Below are 25921 nucleotides of genomic sequence, written 5' to 3'. Positions count from 1 at the left end.
TAAATGGTGCTTTTCATCTGGCAAAAGCAGCTGCTGGCTTTAGGACAGTATGAATTCTATGTCTTTACCATGTAAAAGGTCAGGGCTAATACAGTGAGTGATTAGTCCTTTTTTAGTGTGCTGTCTGTGTGTGCCAATGAAGGTTTGCTCCTGCATGGAGTAACTCTCAAAGTTACAAATTTTATCAAATTGATGACTGGCATCTTGGGACCCCATACATGTATCCGTAAAATCGGATTTTAAAGAGTTGATTCAGTGTTATTTGGTGTTCAAATAACCACATAGTACTGCTGGTGGTATCTTTCATTTAAAATCCAAGCTAGTGTTACATCTGTGTGGGATTCTGAAGGCCAGTAAAAGTGGGAACATCTGCACTTAACTGGTAAGTGCACGCTCTCCTGTGGAATGTGTGCATGGCATTAAGGTTGCTACAAGGGACAAAGGTAAGTAACATGCCAAGTTTAGTGAGGAAAACAACCCTCTGGTTTTTCCTCCTAAGTGCCCCTGTCCCTGGTGGTCAAACGGTGTGTAATAGCCTCTCGGTGCTGAAGAGCAAGACTACAGAGTCCTGTGCGCACCTTAATTGGAAGAACCAGCAGTAAGAACCTTGTTGACTGGTGCTTATGCTGTACTTTTCTCGAGGGCTTTAGCACCAGAGTCCATGATGGTCTCTTTGATGTCCCACTGCCAGTGATGGTCCTGAAATTATTTTCCCCTGTGTCTCCCTCTGGCCCCAGGAAAAGGGACTGGGGAGCACTGATTTCAGCTGCACGTGCCTCGGACAGGATCGAGCCCCCTACGCTGCCTCTACCTGTTCCCCAGCTGCTGGGCAGGGGCACACGCTGGCCGAGCTCGCCGGTTCCCCGTAGCTCGGCAAGCGCCGTGGTTGCTCTGGGGGCCCGGCCCGTCCTTGGGCCATGGTTCCGCCGCTTACCCGGGCCGCGGGGGCGGGATCAGCGGCACCGTGACCGCCCCCCTTCTGTCGCGGTGGCGTCATCGCGGCGCGCCGCTGCGCAGACCTCGGGCTGAAAGGGAAGAAGGAGCTCAGGGTCTGCGGCCCGCCCAGGTAATGTCCGCGGAGGGGCGGCCGGGCTCGGGCCAAGGCGTTGAGGTAAGGGTAGGGGCAGCTCCTCGGGGTCCCCAGCTCCTTCTGGCCTGTTGCGTAACGGGGGCGCGGAGCCACCGTCAGCCAGCCGGGTCCTCAGCCCGGCGTGGGAGGCGGGGGCGGCCCACCTCGGCCCGCCGGCTGCTGCCTTTCTCTCACCCAGCGACTGAGCTGGCGGCAGCAGAGGAGGCTGCGTGCGGCTCCATCCGGCCGTGCGCTCTGCCTGTCCACGGACCGCCACCGGGGCCTTGGGTAAACCTTTGGTTCAGGACAGCGGAGGCGAGTCCTGGAAGGGCAGGGGGAGCTCGAGCAGGTAAATAGCGAGAGGGTGCCCGTCACCCTAGGGGAGGGGGGGGGGCACCGCTCCATTCCTGTGACCCTAAGTACGAAACCCTCCACTTAGAGTGTAGAGCCTGCTGCCGGACAGGTGGGCAGACATCCCTGTCGCTCTAAAGATGGGTGCAGAAGTTCTCGTCAGTAACAACAGCGTTTCATTGCATATGGTCAGGCTCGGTGGTCCCTAAAGTTAGTGACAGAATAAATAGGAAATCGATTTTAATAGATGTGTTGAGCCAGAAATGAGAAGGCTATATGCTTGAGTATTGATTTAAGACAGATTACCTTAAAATACAGGGGTACACAAAGACATTATTGTTACCTACTTCCAGAACTGGATTTCATGCTAGTGCTCATAGATGCTATGACCTTTAGCTTATTTGAATAATACTCAAATCCAAAGTAAGCATTTGTATAATAGCATATACTGCATCTTGTATAAGCAAGCCTCTCTCCCTTCCTTAACTGATCTGTGTATTTTGTGATAAATGTGGTTACTACGTGAAAAAAACTACAGAGCAGTTACATTTCTGTTAGAATTGCTTGATTTTCTTTCTCCCCCTTCCACCGTTTCTTTTTGGTGAGCTCTTTTGTTTTGACTGTTCTGTCAGGGGATAGCAAAGTAACACTTTCTTAAGACAATTAAGCTCACAAGGGTGAGCATTTTTCCCTGAAAGCATTAATCTCCAAATGCATGTAGCCAAAACCTGTTTTGTTTCTCAGGGCATCAAGTTGTCAGCAGAGGTCAAACCGTTTGTCCCAAAACATGCGGCGGTAACTATGGCACGGTCAGAACCCTCGGCAGCGTGTGTCTTTCCTAGGTACTTAACTACCTGCTACCCGTTTGTTCGTGAACCATCTGTGGATAAGTATGTATATTTTTCTGAATTTTGTTTCTTGGGGGATTCTAAGCTTCCTGGTTTGGACATGAACATTCTTACAAAGTTGGTGCTCTGTTAAAATCATGCTCTAACTGTAGAAATGCTTATGCATTGTCCTCATGATTTAGGGTTTTTGCATTTATGTTCTTTGGGCATATATCTGGTACTGAATTCCTTCCTTCCAAGGACCTGCTTTGTTACAGAGCATTAAGGAAGATTTATTTGTTGATAGTTTGTTTATAGTTGATATGACTAGTTTGTTCTTTAGAAGAACTTGAATCTAGACCATGGGTCAAAGAATGGTTGTGTTACGGCAAGGCTGGGTTAAATACAGTCAAACAAAACGAAGAAAAGGGGCATTCAAGATGTGTTCTTATGTTGTAAAACATTTAAATGATATGTGGTGCTCCTCCTGGATCTTTTTTCCACATTCTGTTTCTCATCAGAAAGTTGTTTTCTTAAGAATGTTATGGGTTTCTAGAAATTTTTTCTCTAATAAGGCCGCCTTGTGATTTTAACCCAGCAGGCAGCTAAATACCATGCATCTGCTCCTTCACTCTCTCCAGTCTCTCCAGGGAGTGGGGTTGAGAATTGGGAAGGTAAAGAGACTTGTGAGTTAAGATAAAAATAATTTAATGATTTAAATAAAACATAATAACAATAACAAAATACACTACCAAGTGATGCACAGTGCATCTGCTTACTGCCTGCTGACCAATGCCCAGTCTCTCCCTGGCTAGCAATCCTGGAGGAGAGAAATTCCAAAACCACAATCCCAGAAGACAAACTTACTGGCCAGCCATCTTCTGTAGACTGGGCCAATTTGTATCCGGTGGCTGTGTTCCCAGCTTCTTGTTCACCTGTGTATTAGCATAGCATGAAAAGTTGAAAAGTTTCCATCCAACAGCTAAAGCCTACTATCAATATTTTTCTCACACTGAATACTTTACTAAACCCAAACCCCAATACTGTTCTAGCTAGTAAGAACTAGAATAGGATCAACCCTATCCCAGATGAAACCAGGACAGGGCTGAAAAAAAGTGATTGTGGTAGACTTACAAAATTGTTTTTAATCCCAGAGCAAGCTAGAAAAAAATCTACATAATAGGATAGGAAGTAATGAAGTACTGTAATAATAATCTTGTGGTTTACATAGTTCACTGGTAGCTTCTCAGAGCACTTAAGCATTGGATTAATTTTGCAGTTCCTGTGAAGTCATTGGTGCATCCTTGCAAATATAGCTAAAGCCTTTATGAACGCATTCATTATAAGCCTTCATTTTACCCTGAGGGAGATCTTAGTATTTTCAGCCCACTTTGATCTATCTGCTAAATAGAAATTTAACATTGAGGTGAGTATGGCCTGACCTCTGCATTAGAAAAAACATAGCATTATAATTAAACTAGTAAGCATTTATAAAAGCACCAACAGATAGCAGCAGTATTCTGATGTATTGCCTTATTGCAACTGAGTCATAATTTTTTTTATTCTTATTTATTCTCTGTATGTAAACTATTATTTTAAGTATTGTTTTGTTTAAAGTCTATCACAATTGCAACAGGGAGTAAGAAATGTGTGTGAAAGTCTTGTTCTGATGTGAAAATCACTGTTTTTCATTACGAACCCAAGATACAGAGGTTGGCCACTTCATGGTGAACAGCTTTAAAAACTATGTGTAACTTTCTTAAGCTGAGAAATTTCTTTTTTCCCCAAGTCAAACTTGGATCTCAGTATAAAGTTTCTTTACCAAGTGTAGGAGGAAAATGGAAGGGAACTTTGAGTATACATTTGGGGCAAAAAGACATGTCCCAGACATGTTGTATCTCCATAACCTGTGATGGTTAAATGAAGGTCAGTTAATGATTATCTTCTGATTATATATTGTATTTCACACATGTCTTAAGCCCCTTAAAATGGTACTTTATATATATTACATGCAGAGTACTCTTACTTTATTGTTTTGGCATGTTATGACATTTTACTCTGTAATTTTTGTATTTTGCACTCACGTATGTAATATAGGTGATGTAGTTATACTGTGCTTTCAGTTTGTTTCACAAGAAAAAGCCTACTGAAAATAAGTATGAAGAATCTTGATAATCTTAAACAGAAATGGGGGGTGTAATTGCACAGCAGATTGGCTTTGAAACTTGTAAACATGTATCTTTGTTTTAAAATATTTGCTAAGCAGCGTGGTTCGCTGAAAGGGTTTTGTTTTTTTTTTTTTTTTTAAAGTGGTCTATACCAGTGAGTAAACATAATTTGTAACACAATACTTTTCTTTTAAAATACAGTTTTCTTGTTAAACAATTTCTTCATCAAGGGAGTATGTTTATCCAGGTAGCAAGTGTATGCTGAAGTTTGCCCCAGGATGACTTCCACTCTCTTTCTCAATGTCCATCACACAGCGTTTTGGGAGATCCTGCCTTCTGTGAATACTCCAGCTGCTCTTACTCACCTGATGTTTCAAATGTATATACAGTACCTGGCTCACAATGCTGTTCTAACAACTCAAGGTACACTGGTTCAGGAATAGTCAGTGAATCTGCTGAGCGAATGTATCCAATCAGACAAGAAAGTAAGAATCTTTCAAAGGTGAGCAAATGCACGTTCTTTTAAAAAATAAAAATTGTTATCTTGATTCAGTACTTCCAAATGTTTGGTTCATTTTTGAAGGTGAATGATCAGCCTCTGTTCTTGTAGAATGGCATTTAAAGAGCGTGTTAGTAATGTGCACAACTTGAGATTTCAGAAGAGTTCATGGAATACCATTTTTGATGCAATATTTTTGGAATATGAGGGGAATTTAATTCTTTTCCTAAGAAAGAAGCAGCTGGGGAGACAAAAACAAAGGACCAGTGGTTTGTGAACTGCCTTCTGTTGTTCACTAGCACTTGGGGTAGTAGGGAAGAGATTTTTCTGAGTGTAGTGGCAGCTTCCATAAACCTGAGTTAAGAGAGACCTGTTGGCCATAACCAGCTATGTGGCTCGTAAGTGATGAGACCATACCTGTTGAAGGATTTGCAAGACCTTCTGCAGGTAGAAAGCAATCCATAGGACAAGAGAAACCTGTGTTGGTGTGCAGGGGGAAGGAAGGTTTCATATTAGAAATGGTCTCTTTCAATCAAAAGTAAAAACAGACCTTCCGTCATTTTTTGTTTGTTTGGGGATAAATATCCTGATACTTGGGTACTGTTTTTAAACAAAAAATATACAAACTCCTCAAATATAGTAATCGAGGGAAAAATCACATGTATTGTTGACCTGTTCCCCTCTGTGATTATAGGTCTCTTGGCTTTGTAAGGCTGTTCCAGTTTCCAGCAGGTTCCAATCTGTTCTCCAGCCATCCTTGTGGTGTGCCATACTCACTAGGCAGAGGCCTGGTAATTTCACTATGGCCAAGCCTCTCTCTATAGAGAAAGTTGTAAGATTAGGTCCCAATCATGCGTTACTAAACATACAAGATAAAAGGCTAGAGACCTAGAAGTAGTGGCTTTCTTGCTGAGAGAAAAATATAAAAAGCTGAACGGAGAGATGATTAGCACAGTTTTAGCACAGGTGATGTAAGAACTGCAAGGCTCTCAGAACCTTATCGATAAACATGTTTCCTTTACTGGTATCACACAGGTTTATCTTCTCTAACTAGTTTGTCTGCTTCAAATGCTCTTGATGTTGTGACATCAATCTTGCCTAGTTTTGGCCATAATACATAGTTGAGTCAGAAGGTTGGAATACTTATAAGGTCTGAGCCCTGCTGTAGAAGAAATTCAGTTTCAGAAAAAGAGACTGGACAATTTACTGCCAGGCTGGGTGGGGCTTGAGCAACCTGATCCAGTGGTAGTTGGGTCTAGATGATCTTTGAGATCCCTGCCCATTCTATGGTTCTGTGATTTTGCAGTGTTCAAAATACTCTGATTGATGATACTAAAAGTACAGTTGCATAGAATCTTATCGTATTATCCCTCTTGTTTGGGTTATAATATGTGTTAGGAATAACACAGTTGACAAATGTAGAAAGGTAGATAAATAACAGTTTTCTAACTAGCTGTTCCTGGGTTTATTGTTTATCTGTAGTTATGGTATAATAACTGTTGTATCAACTTTAAGGTTAAGCTCCAGATGCAGAGGTAGTTAACTGTAGCTCAAGGCAAACTTGATGACTTTAGAAAGTTCAATTAGAATCAACTAAATATGTCAAAAATACTTGCAGCAGAGGAGATCGAAAGAGGGTGAGAAGAAATTAGGCAAGAACAGGCATGATGGAGATGACACCTCTGTCAGAATTGTGAACAAGACTTCATTCCAGACCTTCACGTGCAGTAGAGATTCTCTGAAGCCAGGTACAAATGTGTTGTTTGATTACCAAGTTGTCAACTAAATGTAGAATGGTTGAGTGTGTTATAGACTGCAGTTTGTTACTATGTGTTTGAATCTGGAATAATTAGGGAACAGTATTTCTTTAATTGTGACTTTTTGACAAGGGATAGTGATTTGTTAACATTTTATCACTGATTAAACAAATATGTAAACTAATAGAAAAAATTGCTAAGCAAGAATCTGAATTTACAGTTGCTTGTTGAGTCAATGTTGTACATACACTTTACTTATAATAGCTTGGTTGTTCTTGAGCTATGAATAGCAATAGTTTTTCTGATGATTCCTGTAGTTATGTCAAGTACTGTGCTATAAATCATACCTAGAAATTATTGTTAGCACGTAAAAAATTTTTAGACTTTATATGCTTTATTCAGACAGGTTCAATAAAACTACAAACAAGAAATCAACTCAAACTCCAAAACCACAGTCTCTTCCTGTACCTGCATTAGAAGCTACCATTCTGGATTTCCACAAGTCACAGAGTTTGGAAAGCAGTGAAATACTGAATATACAACATAAAAGTGGACAACTATGTTCAGCAGAAAGTAACATTACGTGCCTTAGCCATCCACAGATGTCTCTTTTGTTGAACTCAGAGGTTAGCTAATGCTTTCATGTTCCAGAAGTCATAAAAATAAAACTTGTTTAAAGCTCAGGCATTTCTAAATGCAAGTATTTTGCATTTAGTATGGTAGATTAAGACCTATGTAAGTACCTTGAAAGCAAGGAGTTTCATAGCTAGAAGTTTGATGCTTCTTTTTGTAGATGGTGTTGTCAGTGCCTGCTGTCTTTTACCCTTTCTCACTGTTCTTTCCTTGTTTGTGCTGCCTGTAGGTAGGGGAAAGCCAAGTACTGTTAGAATTTAGGTGGGTGCTGCTGTGGTCTAGACTTTGAACTTACTGTACATAGTATGTATATTTCTGAGGTTTCCTAACAGCTTTTATTTTCTCTCCTGCCTAGAAATAATAGGTGAGCAGTCAACTAACAGATATTTTTAACAAATTTAAATTTTTTTTTAAATAAAAAATGGCTGTAGTATTTACTTAATTGCTTTGTTCTTAAGGATAAAAATAAGAACCTGAATTTCAGGAGGAGGAAAGATACTGTTAGAACATAAACATTTAACTTTTTTCTTCTTCTTGATTTCTGTTGTTCCTTCTTTGCTGGTAAATACAGCATTAACGTATTCAGCAGTATGTCACATGTATTGAATCAGTTTTCAGCAGTGATTGAAGAGAAATAATTTTGAAGGTTCCAAACAGCATAATATTTCCAGTGCCTCTCAGTGGAACACAGCCTGTGTTGGAAAAAAGTCCTTTCTGCTGTTACTTTATCTTGTTTGGTTTTTTTCATTACTAGCTTGGGCTTGATGATGGACTTGGAACATTAACATTTTATTCATTCTTAGAATCATTGCTCGAATGCTTTTGTAAAATGTAAAAAACAAAAACCATTGTCCTGCATGTATAGCACTAGAGACCCATCCGCTTGTGTTTTGTAGTGCTATAGGGTTGAAGTGATGGTTCCTCTAAGAACAACAACAAGAGGAACAAAAATTAGACTAGAAAATTACCTTCACCTTAATCTGTGCACCAGTTGATATTTTAATTTTTGGGTTTTTTTATGTCTAACTCTGTTTAGATTAGTAATTTGGAGTATTATTAAATTTGGAGTACTTTTATGATACTTGACTGTTTTACAGAAAGATACTTCTTTGGAAATCAAAGCTTCATCTAAAACTTTGGATGTAACAGCACCCAGCCTAATTCGTTCTTCATTTGATGCTAGAGGTAAGTGTTTCAGATACACATTATTTGCTTTTTACTATTTGCCTATTTTAACAGCTTGCATGTTATCAATTTGGAACACTTAAGTGTTCTGAGAGGCTGCTGATATTTAAAGTAAGAAGGAATCAAACAGCAAACTCAATACAAAAGAAAAGAAATGGAAAAAAATGTTCTATCAGTTTCACTCATAGCTTATTCTTGCTAATAAATTTAATCCCCAGATCAAAAATGTTTTTTCTTCCTGATCAGTTGTTTCCTTGATGCATAAAGGCAACTCCTGCCATACTTGCCTCCTATGTTCTTTAAAGGGGGAGAAAGTAATACATATTGATTATTGGAAGTCTGAGTAATCTTCAGATTTTTTTCAAGAAAAATGGAAGAGAAGTACTTGTTCATTCTTGATAAGCAGATTTGTTTTAAATAGCTGGCAGTATAGATTCTAGTATGTACCTAAAAATTCTGCAGCATGTTATTTCTGTCAAGTCTGTTAATAGAGGTGGAGAACTGATGCTGAATATCCCTTTTTTTGTTTGGTTTATCTCCTGTTGCATGGCTCTGGGGCATACAAGAACTTTTTTTTTTTTTTTTTAATGAGCTATCAAGTGGCTAGTTTCAAGAAGTATAGGTATTTAAACATAACCAAAATACTTAAATCCAGAATTGTGTGAAAAAAGGTTCTATTCAGCAGGACTCTTGTCTTGGAGGCATCAAATGCCTTGTGCATTGGATTGTCTAAGTGCCTAAGTGTTCTTTTTATATGTTCTTTGTATAGTGTCTTGTATAAACAGACATTAACCAGCCTGGACAGTTTGGTCCTTATGCTCCTATTCGCTTCAGTAAGGATTCAGAAAGCACAGGTTAGCCTGCTGAAGTGCCTTGAAGGGTCGTCTAAAGATAAAGCTATTACAGAAATTTTGAAGTCACCTGCTAATGTTTTTTCTCCGAACTTTACCCTTGGTTCCAATCTTCTAAAACAAAGTAGCAGTTTGTGGTGGGTTGACCTTAGCAGGTGGTGGAAATGCTCTTTCACTTCAGCTCTGAAGCAGGACAGGAGGATTGTCCTGGTTTCAGCCAGGATAGAGAGAGTTTTCTATGATGTAGTATTGCTTTCAGCTAGATCTCTTGTACTTGCTGAAATTAACAGCAAGTTTCTCAGTCAGTGCCTGCTTCTAGGACTGATAACACTTGATGTTTATAGATAGCTAGAGAATGTTATGGAGAGCCAAGGACGCTGCTCAGTTCTGAGAAACATCTTGTGCTCTGGAAAGAGAAAAGGGGTAAAGGGATTACTCTTCGGGCAAGGCTTCTTCGGGGAGGAGCAGACAAAACAGACCAAAATTGACCAAATAGAGTTGACAGACCAAATAGAGTAAACACACCAAATTGACCATCCTATATGTGTCATACTCAGTATAAATTGGAGGAACCATGAGGGTCAAGCCCCTTCTCCCTTTCCTTCAGCCCTTCTTTGCCTGTCCCTGTTTGCTTCAGCATCCTGGGACAATTCCATCTGTTCGTCTGCCTGTGGTCCTGATCTGTGCCAGGTTGAATCTGTGTGTTCCTGCCTCCAGCTCCCGACTGCTGCTGACTCCAGGAGTCCAGCTTGGACTTCCCCAGGGCTGCCCTGCAGCCTTGGTGTTGATGTGAGAATTATGGGGGGAAAAGAGGGAAGAACGTGATATTGTTTTTCTGAATATTTGTACAGTTAATAGTTTTTCTTTTTTATCATTATTGTTCCATTAAAGCTGTGTAGTTTAGTTTCCAACCTGTAAGTCTCTCTTCCTTATTCTCTCTCCTTTCTTTATTAGAGAGGGGATTAATGGAGAGCATCTATCATTCTGTTAATTGCTGGCCCAGAGTTAAACCATGGCACTTAAAGCTCAAAGGCAACAATCTCTGAAAAAGTGAGCTACCCTTTTTCCTGTTTGCAATAGCACTGACCTTATCTGGAGCACTGAAGTCAGAGCAGAAATAAGCTTGTGCATCCAGATATGACAAGGGAGTTTGCTCACCTGTTACTCATCACAGGCAAAGTGGTCAAGGCTTGGATAAGATTAACTTGTTGACAATTAAAAATAGGGTAGGATGATGAGAAACAAAGGCACAATTAAAAAACACTGTCTCCCCTGCCCTCTCATCTTCACTACTTCATTCACATTCATTCATTCTACCTCCTTCCTGCCCCGAGTGGCACAGGGTATTGCAGTCAAATTGTAACAGCTCATCTCCCTTCCTATGCAGATGGAGAGCCTGCTCTACCATGTTCTTCTTCAAGGGCTGCAGGGGAATCTTTGCTTCAGAACACAAAGCACCTTATCCCCTTCCTTCTTCACTGATTTTGATGTCTACAGAGTTGTTTCTATCACAATTTTTCTTACCTCTCCCTCTAACAGCTCCTGAACACTGTTTTTTATGCTTCCTTAAATATGTTATCATATAGGCAACACCATCATCACTGGTGGCCTCAGCTATGTGTGGCAGTGAGTCTGCTTTGGAGCTGGCTGGGGCACGTAGTGTCCATCTTTTCACAGAGTCCACTCCTGTAGTCTCTACTTGCTAGCAAAACCTGTAAATCCGTTATGATCTTTATTTGTTCAGTGAAAGTTTCTCATTCTTAAAAAAATGTATTTGTTTTGTATTTGCTGTATGATAGGTGTATTTACAAAATTAATTGTGAGTTCTTTCAAAACATTGATATTTCAGAGTGGTAGTGTGTAAAATTCATCTACACTGAAGCACATTGGGAAGTCTTTCAACCAGTATATATGTCTGTAAAACTGGAAGGTTTTTAGAAAGTATGTATGTGGTTTTGTATGTGAAAGCTGCATGAGTGAGTGAGATAAGTATTTAGGGAATTTTGTATATAAATGTAGTATAAGTTCATTATTTTAAAGAAAAATAGCTCAGAAAATAAGTGTGGAATTATTTGCATCTAGTTAGTATGACACAGATTTCCAATTAAAATTTGATAGGGATAAATATGTGTATATAGTGTTGGACAAAATATGGAGTAGCTACAACACTAGGGAGGTTTCTGGAGAAGTTAGATGCATGTGCTTTATTCCAGTTCTTCCTCAGAAGGAATGTGGCTCTGCATATTTACTAGTCCTTGATTAATTTATTACTGATCCTTTTGAATATTTGATACATATTTTTGAGACAACTTTGTATATCTTTTTTTTCCCAATAGCATATCCTGGACCATCTGCAGGTGGCTCTTCTCAGCAGCAGGTGCCTTGGGCCATGGTACTTACACAGCCCCCAAAGAAAGTTGTGTCATCACCATCATCTGAAGGTCTTCCCAGAGGTAGAGGGAAGCAGGATAGTCAAACAAAGGTACAAGAGAATTGTCTGCTATGAACAAATTTCTGTCACTGTGTGATGATATCTTTTTCTGTAAGACTCTGAATTATTTTTTTTCTGAGCCTCTGTACAGTGTCCCCTTTTATTGTAGCTGTAAAGAAATAATATAAAGATACTTTGTCCTTATTAGATTTTTTTCCTCTTGTGGTGGAAAAGAATAACTCTGTCAAAAGGAGAGTGCTACTGCAGCAACATGAACCTCCAAGTAGCTGATTTGAATGCATAATTCTAAAGCTCAACTTTTTTCAAATTCCTGGCCCTCATAATGAGACATGCAACATGGAACATCTTGAATTATTTGGGTTGATATTGAACTCTCTGTAGTCCTGATATGATCGTGCAGTGTGCTTCAATTTAAGAACTTTTGCAGTATCTTTGAATTTCTAAGAGATCCTGAGTTTTCCTTGTCCATTTAATATTCTACCATGTGGATGATTGAATTGATTAATGGATGAATGGATTGATTAAGATTAATTTTACGTGTACAAATGCATTTCTTAGGGTAGGTGGTATTGAAATAAATCAGTTTCTAATGATCATGCCTCCTGATTTTTTCTAGCAGTCGGAAATAAAAAATGATGCTAGTGAAACGGAGCTTGAAGAAGAGTCAGAAAAGAAGAAAAAAAAGAAAAAAAAGAAGAAAAAACTAAATTCGCCCACTGATGTGGAGAAACCTCAAAGTGAAGCTACTGCAACACAGGAACCACCAAGGATTGAGGTACAGTGAAGAGGTTTTCATTGTTGTTCTTTGAAGTGTTGTAAGCTTATCAGAAGAGCAGAAATTAACACAGTTTGTACAAATTTAAGTTCAATTCCTGTGTGAATAGGATATTGGTTCAGTCCATTTCAGTTGAAATATGTCTGAGAAATTACTGGGTTTGACTTACCATGTATTCAGTGAGGAGGAAGGAGTGCTGAAGAGATTTTAGAACAAATTTGGAGTGGTGAATCTGAGTCTGTTTGTTAATGATAACATTAGAAGTAAAATTTCCTGAATTAAAAATATTCTGTAGTAACTCTTAAAGAAAGCAAAGTGCACTAGGAAGATACTGGGTACATTAGTGTGCCACAATTTTAAAGAATGTGGTACTGGTGTGACAGTTCTGCCCATCTCACATCTGTAAGCAGTTTCTATGGAACACATTTGTCACTGATTACATTCTTGAATCATAGAATGGTTTGGGTTGGAAGGGACTTTAAAGATTATCTAATTCCACTACTTGTGAACGGGCAGAGACACCTCACACTGGATCAGGTTGCTCAAAGCTCTATGCAGTCTGGCCTTGAGCAGTTTCAGTCATGAGCCATCTAAAGCTTCCATGGGCATCCTGTTCCTGTGTCTTACTGCCTGTATAATGAAGAATTTCCTCCTAATGTTTAATTTTAATCTACCTTGTTCCAGTTCAAAGCCATTACTTCATGGCCTGTTGCTACATGCACTTGTAAAAGTCTCTTCTCAGCTTTCCTATGGACCCCCTTCAGGGGCTGGAAGATCTCCCTAGAGCCTTTCTGTTTTCCAGGCTGAGCAAGCCCAACTCTCTCAGCCTGTCTTCATACAGGAGGTGATGCATTGAAAGTGTAACATTGTACAGCACAACACACACAAGCTGACCAACACATTTGATACAGTGTACATAATGGTCGGTCTGGGAAATGACAGCATAAAGAAGCTTTCCTGGTTGGATTCTGTTCTCTACATTTTAACATGGAGCAGAACCATTGGCTACATGTTCTTTTCAGTGCATGACTCATTGTTCTGAAACAGTACCGTAAATGACTGTTTACAGAGGTCTGTTAGGGAACCAGGGGTGGAATCAAATATTTGCAAGTTCTTTGTCTCATGAGAACGTCCTCAGTTTTACTGTATGTTACAGTGCAGTGTCTGTCCTATGAATTACTAACCTTCTCCAGAGTAAGAGAATGACAGGAGTAATGGAATATAGTAGGAAGGTAATGGGACTGTTGAAGACCAAAATGGAAAAAAAATGGATAGCATCATGGAACAGGATACATACATTGCACTGAAATCAGGTGTGTGGATGGAGCATCTGTTGTGGGGGACATCTTTCAGATCCTCACGGTTAGCGGCAAGTGGCCTGTATGGTCATCAGTTCCAAGAAAGGGTGAGGTGTGTGTATGATGTTCTTGAAACAGAGTATCATAGTGGAAAGAGACATCTAGTGGAGGGTGATTGGAACTAGATGATCTTTAAGGTCCTTTCCAATCCTAGCCATTTTATGATTCTATGAAATAGAAGACATGAAAGGATCATACACACATAACTTCTGGGCACTCAGGATATTTAAGGTTTTGCAATGTGCAGCAGCTCACTGGAGCAGCATATTGGGTTGCTTACTAGTTTGATAAAACTCACTGTTATAGACAGTCTTAATGAGCATAATATATCTGAGGAAAAGTCATCCTGGTTTTCCATACACAGTGATAGCCACTGAACTAGTTATTTTTCCTGAGGTGAAAAAGATTGAAGTTGCTATTGATAATCAGGTCAGTGCTGGTACTACTGGTCAAACATGCAAACAGTGATGATAATTATTAGGAAAATAGAAAATAAAATTGATTATGACAGTACATAAATCCAAGACACGTCCAATGTAAGTATAACATGGATTTTGTTTTCTTTTGTTTCTACTACTTCCTGAACTAGAAGGATGGACAAAAAGGTCAAAAAATAATCAGAGCCATGAAGCAGTTATTGTGATACAAAAGACTGAAGAGGAGATTTGTGTTAGATATTAGGAAAAAATTCTTTCCTGTGAGGATGGTGAGATGCTGGAACAGGCTGCCCAAGAAAGTTGTTGGTGCCCCCTCCCTGGAAGTGTTCAGGCCCCAGTTTGGATGGGGCCTTGAGCAGCCTGGTCTAGAGGTTCAACTTTTGTACAGTGAAACAAGTGACAGTGAATATTTGATAAGCCGGGAGAAAATAATATTGAATGTAGGAAAACTCAGTTTTAAGAATATGCAATTTTACAAAATCATCACCTTCTGGTTTATTTGTTTAGGATGCTGAGGAGTTTCCTGATCTGGCAGCTGCTTCTGACAGGAGAAACAGACTAGGATCTCAGAAATTAGCATTTACTCCTGCTGTCAGAAAGCAGTCTGAAGTAAGTAATCTTATGTCATTATGTGAATATTAAGAAAATACACTACAGGTTTTAAATAAGACTAAAGATGCAATTCTCTTGACAAAATGTGAGTGCTTCTGATGGGCTCTGCCCATTACAGTCCCCTTAGGTATTCTCTGGACAGTGAAAAGCTACTCATTGTATTCAGTAGATTCTTACCATTCCAAAGGAAATACATGCCACATGACTCTGATCTACTCATTCTAATAAAGACAGCTCTGTTGTGGACACTTGAAATTAGTTGAGGTGATCTCTGTTTATATAGTTTATTTACCACAGGCAGTGTTCTGGTTTAATTTTGCAGTTGATAAGAATAATACTACAACTCTTCCAACATCTGCCTTTACTTTTTTTTCTGTAAACAGTGTAACACTTTGTTCTCAGGCTGTGCAAGGGTAAGAATTTGAGTCTAATTTCAGTTAAAATTTCAAGCTTTTTAATTATTTTTTTCTTATCATAAGCGAAATGAATCCTAAAGATTAATTTGCAAATTCATTATGGGAATGAATCCCAGACATAAATCACAGCTGGATACAGGTGGGGTCTCACCAGAGCAGAGTAGAAGGGCAAAGTCACCTCCCTTGGCCTTTCGACCACGCTTCTTTTTATGCAGCCCAGGATACAGTTGCCTTTCTGAGCTGTGAGTGCACATTTCTGGCTCACGTCCACTTTCTAGTCTACCAGCACCTGCAAATAGTACCCCCAAGTCCCTCTCAACAGGGCTGTTCTCAATCGATTCGTCCTCCAGTTTGTATTAATGTTGGGGATTGCCCCAGCCCAGATGCAAGACCTTGCATTTGGGTTTGTTGAATGCATAGGCCCAGTCCTCAAGCTTGTCCAGGTTACTCTTGATTGCATCCTTTTCTGAAAACATATAAACTGTACTACTCAGCTTTGTGTCATTCACAGAGTTGCTGAAAGTACATTCAATCTCACTGTGTTCCACTTTAATTTAAGATCATCTTCACTTTACCTTTTTCCCTATATTTTAAAATATTTTCTCTTAATCTTTGTAACCTTTTGTCTCTGAATTTCAAAGATCCATCTCCCTGAAGAGCCTTGGGATAGTCGGTCTCCCAAACTGGATGGAACTCCCAAGGTGGATGGAATGTCAAGGAAGCAAACTTCGTCTTCTGTATTAGAGAGAAGGAAAATGCAGGTAAATGAATTCACATTTGAAACTAAGTTTGCAACTCAAAATGGCAAAGGAAATTAGCACATTTTTAAACGTAAGAGCAAGTTGAAGCTCATCTGCAATCATATTTGTACTTTGACATTCATACTTGGAGAAAAGTGACAAGATCCTCTTGAATGGAAGCACTCGGTGGTAGTAGTTGTTAGCCCTCAGTTTGTGATAAAGTATTTAGGGGAAAACAGTAGCTATTCATGAATGTCTGCAAGTTTCAGATGCCATTTATCTTTTGCACCTGTCTTATTTGATAATGGCACAAACCCAATCCCAGCTGATTGCCTTAAGGAGTTGGGAACCTCTTAAAAGTGGTTCTGCTAGATTAAGACAAGGAGGATAGGAGATCCACTTTGCCTGGGGCAAGAAGAAGACATACAGAGCAAAAATAAGGTTAGTAAGTGGTTGAGTGTTGGTGAGTGGGTTCTGGGATAGCTCTGATGCAAGATGAGATCCCAAGCTCAGAAGGAGCAGGTGACATTCATTAACCTTACTGTAACAGAAGTTCCAGGATAAGACTTCTGGAAATACAAAAATCTGTGTTCTGTAGCATGTTCTGCCACTGTAGATTGTTCCTTTGTAGACTTTGCTGGACTATTAATTTGTAATATTTTTATATTTTGAATCATGAATTGTGGGACATTGCTTTTGCCTTCACTTCAAAGCAGACAGAGATTACTGCATATGTTGGGATGCTGCTTAAAGATGTTAACCTCCTTTTTTAATGAGACATTAAAGATAATGATATATTTGTATTGCAGTCACATACTCTGTAAGAGTCACAGAGTAGTTTTCTCTTCCTTAAACAAAACTTTTAATTCTGGTAAGCCTTTTTTTCAAAGATAGGTGGCAGTGTGACCAAAGTAGGAGCCTCACATAAAGCACCTTTTTACTGAAGACTTTGTACATTTATGCTGTATTCTCATAGCTATTCAGAAGTTATTTGAACTGTTTTCTGAATTTTTTTATTTTCTAAAATAAAGCTGATGTCTGTTTAAAGGCCAAAATACTTCCACTGAATGAATTAAAAATCATTGTGGATGAAGATGTGTGTATTGCACACCATACAAAATGCAGTCTTTACATTCTGTCATTGAGAGCATTACTCATTGGTACTGACTGAACTTGTTCAGGAAACACCCAGGAACAGTGGTAAGAAGAGTCAAATCCCTGTGCAATTGGATTTGGGTGGCATGCTTGCAGTTTTGGAGCAGAAGCAGCAAACAGAGAAGTCAAAACAGTCTTCTAAACCTGTGGTGTTTTCAGGTACTGGTTACAACGAAATTTCCTTTCTTTCAACTTGATTTGTTTTTAAGTATACCAACATTATGTATATCCTGTTTTCTGATCTGTAACCATGTCCGAATATGTAGGCAGTAGCACAGTTTGCAAGATACAAGAGAATATGAAGGTTCTTTTGAAAAAACATAGAAGTATGGCAGTCTGAATTGTTTGGAGGAACACTTCAGGAAAGAAAAAACTTCATGACCATGAATTGTTAAGGAGTACCTTATATGAGTGATTGACGTTTAGCTTTGATGAAAATTCTAATGTTTGTAGAGACTTTTGCTGTGAGTTTATGAGAGTCAGTCAGCCTAAACCAGTGGATGACTTCTGCCATGCCTGGTAATTGTATGATAATTGCTGCTAATGAAGTTCTAGGTTCCCATGGTGAGCCAGAAACAAATAGCTGTCTTTTTTCCATTGTGGACCAAAATTTGTGCTTGGCTATGTTAATGCAGTATATTTTGCAAAAGGAGAATTATGTTTGCTGTGATTTAAAAAGTACAATAAAATTTCTCTCCTTACTTCAGTAAATTTTTTTTTAATTATTTCAAAAAGGCAGTTAATCAAAAGAATTAATCTCACAGTGATGATATGATAGCTGAGTTTCTTAAGCATTGATGAGACTTAAGCATTGATGAGAACTTGTAAATGCTTTTTTTAAATTGTTTTTCTACAATTGATGTCTGTTTTTCATTTGAGTCACTCAGCTCAGTCTTGCAGAAGAGCTAATAACCAGTTTTGTTTCTATAAAATCGTATAGTGTGTGGACTGGCTAATAGATGATGGTGTACAAAGCTATGGGTGACAATACCTGTTTTCTAGTATTGAATTTCCTTCTGAATCTGCTTCAGAAGAGAAATTGATGTGTGATGCTCATATCTGGGAAATATAATGCAGGTGTTACCTCAGCTTTATACTTTTTCTAACATTTAGTGCACCCATGAAATTGGTGTGTACCAAAATGTAACTTTAGTTACATTTTGAAGTGGCATTGTGCTGACCTTTGCAACCAGAAAATAAATACAGTGGACAAGGAGTGTGACTTCAGACAGTTATTTCATACCATTTACAACTACAAACGATGTGTGGATGGAACAGCACAGTAACACAGTAATTAGTTTAATTTATATTACATTTGGGAAATGCTTCAACTGTGCAAAATGACACACAGTTAAAGCCCACAACTTCAGGAACATGAGAACACTGAATCTGAAATGAAGAGGTGATGTACACAGTGAAGGAAATATCATGTGTCTGCAATATATATACTTATATATTATAATACATATATATATGATATGGATATGTATATAAAATATATATTCTTATAAATAAAATACATGTATACTTATGTATTGTTTAAAATCCAGCTTCAACCAATAAATGAAGATGGCTTAAGACAAGCTGGCAGAAGCTTTGGGGTTTTTTTTTTAGGGGAGAGAGGTTGCCAAAGGTGCAGAGGTGTCAGGCTCATTCCACTGGTGACTTATGTCATCCTCTTCATTGTAACCTGGTTTATGTTGCAGGTGACTGAAGTTTGACCAAGTACCTTCATGATGCAGCAATTAGTAATGATAGTGATTTCAAAAGGAGAGTAGTTTTTAGGATGTCATGTCATGGTTTGGAAGAACTGGTTTCATTGACTTTGCCAGCCATTTGAACTCTTTATGGTCTAAACTCTCTGGAAAAATGGGAGTAGATGTCTCCTGAGAGCTGTGCTGGTTAAGCATAAGAGAGTGAGCTGTAGCTTTGCATTACTCTTTACCCAGATGCAAATTAACTTCATCCAACACCATTACCATGTAAAAAATGGTAGGAGCAAGTGCTCCAAATTATTTACAGAACTTAAATCTAAAATCTGTAATACTGCAACACAGTGTTTATCTTAAGGCAGTACTGCTTCTTTGGAGGAGGAAGTGCCATTCATTACCATGAAAGATTCTTGAAGGTTTACCAAGCTGTTATGGCATGGTGGTGAAGGTAGCTTGGACAGCAGTGTTTTTTTAGGATTGCATGTAGATATTCTTAATAGCAACACCATGTAAACTTTATATATATATATATATATATATATATATATATATATATGTACTAGTTCTAATGAAGTCATTAACCTTGTATTGGATTCTAGTTGAGGTATTTGTTCTAGTTACCTGGTGAAGATTGATTTGTTGTTTGTTTTTTTTTAATCTCAGTTGGTGGTGCCATCCCGTTGCTTTCTAAAGAACCTGCTGCAGCCACAAAAAGTCACCGGTTAAACCAAGGAAAGATGCCTCATAACCCGTTGGATTCCAGTGCTCCTTTGGTAAAGAAAGGAAAACAGAGGGAAGTCCCTAAAGCAAAGAGACCAACAGCTCTTAAAAAGGTCCTCTTATTTTTACCTCAAATAGTACAATATAGGCTAATGCAACTTCAGTATTACTCTGTGACTCTATTAAAACATCTGGTGTGAAGATCTGCATCTCAGCATGCACTTGTCTAAATTCAGTTTTAGCTTTCATTGGTCAAAAAAGGGGAGGCCAGAGTCTGGGAAAAGAATAGTCTCAATAAATAGAGTATAAAATTTTCCCCAGAACATATTCTCTCAGTTAAATCACTTGATAGCTGAAGAAGTCCCACTACAAAAGTGTTCCCACATAATTGGTATGTCAGAAGTCTTACTTGGTTTGGACTAGATGTGCTTATTTACAGGACTGGGGAGAATGGATCAAACACAGGTAGTATTTAATGTTTCTGTGCTCTTCCAAGCCAGAACTTCTCCTGATCCTACAGCAACTGGTGTTAGATATGCTTGGCAGTATCTTTTGAGTCTTCCCTCTTTGCTCTCCTTGCTTCCTGTTATGGAGATAAGCAGTCCATCAAGAGGTCACTTTTTGGTCTGTAAGAATTCTTACAGAGTTAGTAAAGTCTGTATTTGTCATTCTGTACTGCATAACTGAATCTGAGAACAATATATTTATATTCATATACTATATAAATAATGTATAGCATTATATATCTGGGAGGTGATACTAATTACTGTGTTTTCAGGCTGTTCTATTGTCATGGCATATATTTTATACGGAAAGTTTGAGAAGAGACTGCTTTGTCTGTGTAATATTTATGGTCTTAGTATGGCAGAGTGCTTCTTTTTGTTCATTGCTCATTTTTGACAAATGCAGATGGAGAAATTTACTTTAGGAGTTATATTCAGTGGTGTTAATTCATTACTAATTTTGTTGAGCTATAGTGGTCAGATACACAATAACTGCTTCTTAAAAGCTGTGAAAGCAGAGAAGGAATGGGAAATCAGTTCAGGAAACTGATTACTGATTTCACGTATGGTAGCATATTTGGATCCAGCATATGTACTACTTTTCTTTTTTCCATGTATCATGACTTAGCTATTCTGTCATAACCTTCTGTTTTATTTCAATCAGCAAATTCAGAGACAGTGATCTATTAGAGTGACTCAGGGTTTTTAACAAGGTCATGTAAGTGAAGAGTAACTGCGCACAAATAAATATATGTACTTGAGTGTTGGCTGAATTGCTGCAAATTGATAGTCTGAAGAAGAAATATAAAAAGGGAGATACTTTCACCTCTGCATTGAAGCAATTTGTCACATTAACTTCTAGTTCTGCCCTTGTAGTTGATCCCTATTAATTATTTTGTCCACCTAGATACTGGTGATAAAGGAAAAGATCCTTCTCTATGTAGATTTAGGAAATACATTTCTTCCTTATGTGCAAATTAAAAAAAAAAATTTGTAAACTTTGAATGATAGTGACAAACTTTATCAGTGATCTGTATACATACACTTGGTAAGCTAAACTGCTTTGTCATCTAGGTGACATGTAATTTATTTGGGGTTTTTATCTATAAATATATAGATTATTCTGAAAGAAAGAGAACAACGAAAGCAGCAACACCTCTTAGAACAGACAGCAGTACCAAAAGATGAAGATAATATTTGTCAGTCTGCAAAAAATACTACTGAAGATGGAACGCTTCTACAGGACAGTCAAGCAGGTATCTTTAAAGGGGACATAACAGAGGATGTAGATGGACCAAATAGTGCCAAATGAAAACTGTAATTTCAGGATTTAATGATACGTATCTTGGGCTTATCTCAAGTTTAAAGTGTTCCAGAGCTGATACTCAATATAGTTGAATGATTGGAATTTTGATTACTCTTCCACACTTTTATCCTTATTGGGTTTGTTATATGTGCTAGTGAGAATCCTTGCATCTTTCTGCCATCTGTTTAAAAAGAGTTAGAGTAATAAACCTGAGACATGAGAAAAAAAGTATATCACCTCTTCACCCACTGCCACAGCCTGTTGTAATGCTGAAGCAGTAACTCTTTTAAGAGATACTTGCCATGTTATTCTCTTCACAATACTTTTTGGTTTGTTGTTTAATGAAATGTCTTTAATTATATGATAGCTGCTCCTGTAACACAAGTTGCTGAAGGGTTTCCGGAGGACACAGGGAAAAGGGAATTTGCAGAAGGTTCCATGATTTCCAAGCAGCTAACCCCCAATCTTCCAAAAATCCATAGTAGGAATTTTAGAGAGTAAGTATTGATTGTATTGGTCTGTTTTTTCACAGTGCCACCAATATGGCAATTTTCAAGTAAAATGCTTCAATTGCATTCTCTGCAAGACTAATTGGAGTTTAGACTGAAGGTTCTAAATTTTTTTCCAGTTTTTCTTTCAGCTGACACATGTGAGAAATAGCCCCTATACTGTTGTAATTCTCATTTCAAAATATGTTTCTTGAAGGAGCAGAAAGATCAGAAGTCAAAATAAATGCCCTCAGAAAAATGCTTCAGTAGAAAAGTATATGTACAGGTATATTGGTATAAAATACATTTATATAGTTTTATTATACATCTGTATATGTATTTTTATCATAGTTTGATAGGGAAGCCAGACACCACAAGTCACAAAGCTTTATATAAATTCTCATCTGCTGAATAAATCCTAAGTAAATTTTTGGTTTTGTGTATATAAAGTGTATTTGCAGTGGAAACAGAAAAAAAGACAAAGACACAGAATAGAATGTAAACTTTGTATTCTACATATTACATATTTGTGTTAAACATTTGTCATTTTAGGTGTTTTAATTGATTTTTTTTTTTCCAGTTATTGCAGCCAGGTACTTAGTAAAGAAGTTGACAGCTGTGTGACAGATCTTTTAAAAGAACTGGTTCGCTTCCAAGATCGCTTGTATCAGAAGGACCCTGTGAAGGCCAAGATAAAACGCCGGCTTGTTATGGGTCTTAGAGAAGTTTTGAAACACCTGAAGCTGAAAAAACTGAAATGTGTCATCATCTCTCCTAACTGTGAAAAGATTCAGTCAAAGGGTAAATATGTTTTTTAAAAAATACGTGTTCCTACAATAAAGGAAATGTGAAAAAAGCAGACGCAGTATAATGGCAGCGGTTATTGGAGGAACTTACTTGAGTAGCCTTTGAAATCCAGTCATGTGAAGGTGCCTGCCTTCTTCAGTTTGTTTACTGCTGTGCAGCTGAATTGTGAGCTTACTCAAGACTGTCTGGGGAAAGTAGTCTGTAACTAGGGTCTTTTAGTTACCAGCTAGCAATGCAGCTACACCTGAGATTGCACTGGCACAGCCAAGAAGAGAACAGACCAAGGTTACTGATGCCAGCTGTGCCATCTCAAGAAGTTCTGCTGTATCAGTCTTTTTTAGGCCACAGATTGACAACAAGTTGTCAGCGATTATTTTAAATTTGCTTAAGTACTGTCATTGATTTCTGTTAGCTTACAAATAATTTCTTATCTGTGTTACTTTTTCAATAATAGATGAGACTGCACTACACATATAACAAAATACAGACTAGAAGCAATCAAAGGAAACTGCTAGTTAAGAATTTCAAAAAATCTGTTCCTTCCATAAAAATGGAGAGCTAACACTACCATTGAGGCCCTTGTGGATTTTTTTTCCTTAGAACTTTTGTAATAACAAAATGGACCCATAATCATGAGGGTTTTTTTGCCATCTTTTAACTGTCCTTTAGTTACCTACAGCTTGAATAGGTTCTTTATTTGCTAATTCTTTTGTCCATTCCAGGTGGGTTGGATGAGACTCTACACAACATTATTGACTGTGCCTGTGAACAGAATATTCCATTTGTTTTTGCCCTTAATCGCAAGGCCCTGGGCCGCTGTGTAAACAAGGCAGTGCCTGTGAGTGTGGTGGGAATTTTTAGTTATGATGGTGCTCAGGTAAGCTGAAATACCTAGGTTTGTGTTTTTGTTGAACTTTACATTTTACCTGTAAAGAAAAAAAAATATTCTGACTTCAAAGTTTTTTTGGTTTGCTTTTTCACACTTACTCTTTCGCCTAGGTCAATCACTTATATGGAGAATTTATTTTAGAATTACAGCTGTTCAGCAGTGTTCAAAAAAGTATTTTGCCTGTCACTTCCTTACATCCTCTCCATCTGTATCTCTTTCCAGTTTAATTTTTTCAAGGGAATTGGTGTTTTTATAAATGCTTATGCATAGCATAGCTTTTGTGTGTTTTCGCATACTTAGCTGCTCATCTTTTGTAAAGAATATTTCACTACAAATGGGGTTGTTAATTCATAGAGATACTGAAACTTTTTGTGGGATTTAAGTTCTACTAATATTTTATACTTCCATAGGATCATTTTCATAGAATGGTACAACTGACAACAGAGGCCAGGAAGGCCTACAAGGATATGATAACAGCTTTAGAGGAAGAAGCTGAAGGAAGACTAAGAGAAACCCAGTCCACCATCTTAGCTACCGACTTCGGAAAAAATGATTCATCAGAAGTGGGTAAAACATTTTCCAAGGACTCTGATGAGGATGTACCAAATTATAGTGAGTATATACTGACTTGTTTTTGGTTCAGTTTGCATGCAAATTACTCTTTAGTTCTACCATTTTAACTAAAACGGAAGACACCTGACACTTTACAGGTGTAGTAAGGGGGGAAATTCTGGTTTTCTCTGATTTCTGCCTGTTCCTCTAGTTTTATAAGCCTGCAGTCATTATTGGCTCAGATTAGAGAAAATTCATGTTTGAAATCCACGGATGGCAGGCAGGACTCCTTGCATTGTCCACTGAGGTTTAACGGAGTTCTTTATTATTTCTTCTTGTTAAAAAACCCTCTAAATTTCTTCTTCTGGGAGTGGATAATCTCTAACTATGGTGTACTTAAGTTTTGTATTGAAGTCTGTTAGAAATGCATCTTCTTATCCAAAAATGTTCATGTTCTGTAAAGGCCTTCGACTTCTAAAAACACACTTCTCCAGCTCTGTTCATACAGTCACCAGACAACAGCAGTTATCACAGGTACTAGGTAGCTTAAAACTTTGAAAGTTTTGAAAATGTCTTGGCTTGTTCTAAAGTTAGATCCACCTTCAGGGTTAGCCTTGCTGGAATAGGGGGTGGGACACAAGGACCTCAGTGGATCCCATCACTCCTGAAGTATTCTTTCATGTGTCATGTGATGTTAGATGGTATAGACAGACACCAATTAATTGCAGAATTTACTTTGAGGAGGGAGTAGAGAGTTGGTGTCAATTTTTATTTTATGTTTTTCCTCATGTATTATATTGTAACCTGTTGGGTTTTTTTGTTTGTTTTGTTTTGGTTTTTGTTTGTTTGTTTTTGTTTTTCTTTGAATATTCCCTAGTTAAAATCTGGAAGAGAAAACTTGAAGAAGAGTATAACCCATACGCATTGGAACTGGAAAAGAGTGCAGCTGCTGACATGGTGATAATGAATTCAGAAGAGCATCAGTAAATCAAGATCCAATACTATTTGGCTTCTAATTATTATTTAGACCCCCTAAGAAGAGGGTAGAAAAATAAAATAATTTAAGAAATACAAGACCTCATCTAAGTAGGCTGTTCTGGATCCTTTTAAGCAAAATACACACTGGAGCACATGAGGCAACAGCTGATGCTTTTTCATTCTATGTTGTATATGGCTGATTACAGTAGCAGTTGGCAACATCAAATTGTTCTATCCCAGAACCACTTGAACTGGTTTGGCAGATTTCAATGGTTTTATGGACTAGAATTGATTTGTTAGTGATGAATATACCAAAACAGCTTGCAGAAAGATAATTATATTTGGAAAGAGTATCCACAAGCCAGAAGGTTGGGCTTGCAGGGAGTTGTTTTTTATTTTTAATTTTTGTTTAAAGAACTTCAGCACATTTTTGATTGTGAGTTCATTTTTGTTTTTCTCATATAAATAAACCTGCTCAGGTGGAGAGGCTCGTGTCAATGTCACTGCCTTCCAGTCAGCAAGAAATTAATTTGCTTGGGCAAGCAGTGTTATTGAACGTAATTAAGAAAGGCTGTGATGACAAAGTTCCCAGTTAATTCTCCTCTGTGTGATAGTTTGTTCTTCTGAGATCATGCAGCAGTTGAAAAGGAGAGGAGACCTCCAAGATGTGAAATTCTTGAA

The 25921-nt window shown here is 38.2% G+C and overlaps 1 protein-coding gene across 6 annotated transcripts; it reads left to right on the top strand.

Moving 5' to 3' along the window:
- The first annotated feature begins 956 nt into the window (after positions 1 to 956).
- SECISBP2 (SECIS binding protein 2) lies at positions 957 to 25724 on the top strand. 6 transcript variants are annotated; one of them, XM_071731422.1, is made up of 18 exons: positions 957 to 1111; positions 2165 to 2310; positions 4731 to 4917; positions 6533 to 6662; positions 7074 to 7297; positions 8402 to 8489; positions 11698 to 11822; positions 12412 to 12567; positions 14870 to 14971; positions 16032 to 16151; positions 17312 to 17444; positions 19661 to 19830; positions 21338 to 21476; positions 21894 to 22023; positions 22595 to 22815; positions 23544 to 23698; positions 24121 to 24322; positions 25140 to 25724. In XM_071731422.1, exons 1-18 carry the CDS (start codon positions 1070 to 1072, stop codon positions 25247 to 25249), a joined length of 2580 nt encoding a protein of 859 aa, XP_071587523.1. In that variant the 5' UTR covers positions 957 to 1069; the 3' UTR covers positions 25250 to 25724. The 6 variants fall into 6 exon arrangements, with proteins under 6 accessions (XP_071587523.1, XP_071587522.1, XP_071587520.1 ...); XM_071731421.1 differs by having other exon boundaries at positions 12409 to 12567; XM_071731419.1 differs by having other exon boundaries at positions 11677 to 11822.
- The last annotated feature ends 197 nt before the right edge of the window (positions 25725 to 25921 follow it).

The sequence above is a fragment of the Heliangelus exortis genome, chromosome Z, assembly GCF_036169615.1.
Source record: "Heliangelus exortis chromosome Z, bHelExo1.hap1, whole genome shotgun sequence".
Lineage (NCBI taxonomy): Eukaryota > Metazoa > Chordata > Aves > Apodiformes > Trochilidae > Heliangelus > Heliangelus exortis.
The sequence above is the reverse complement of the archived record's forward strand: the minus strand, read 5'-3'. Positions and strand labels throughout refer to the sequence as shown.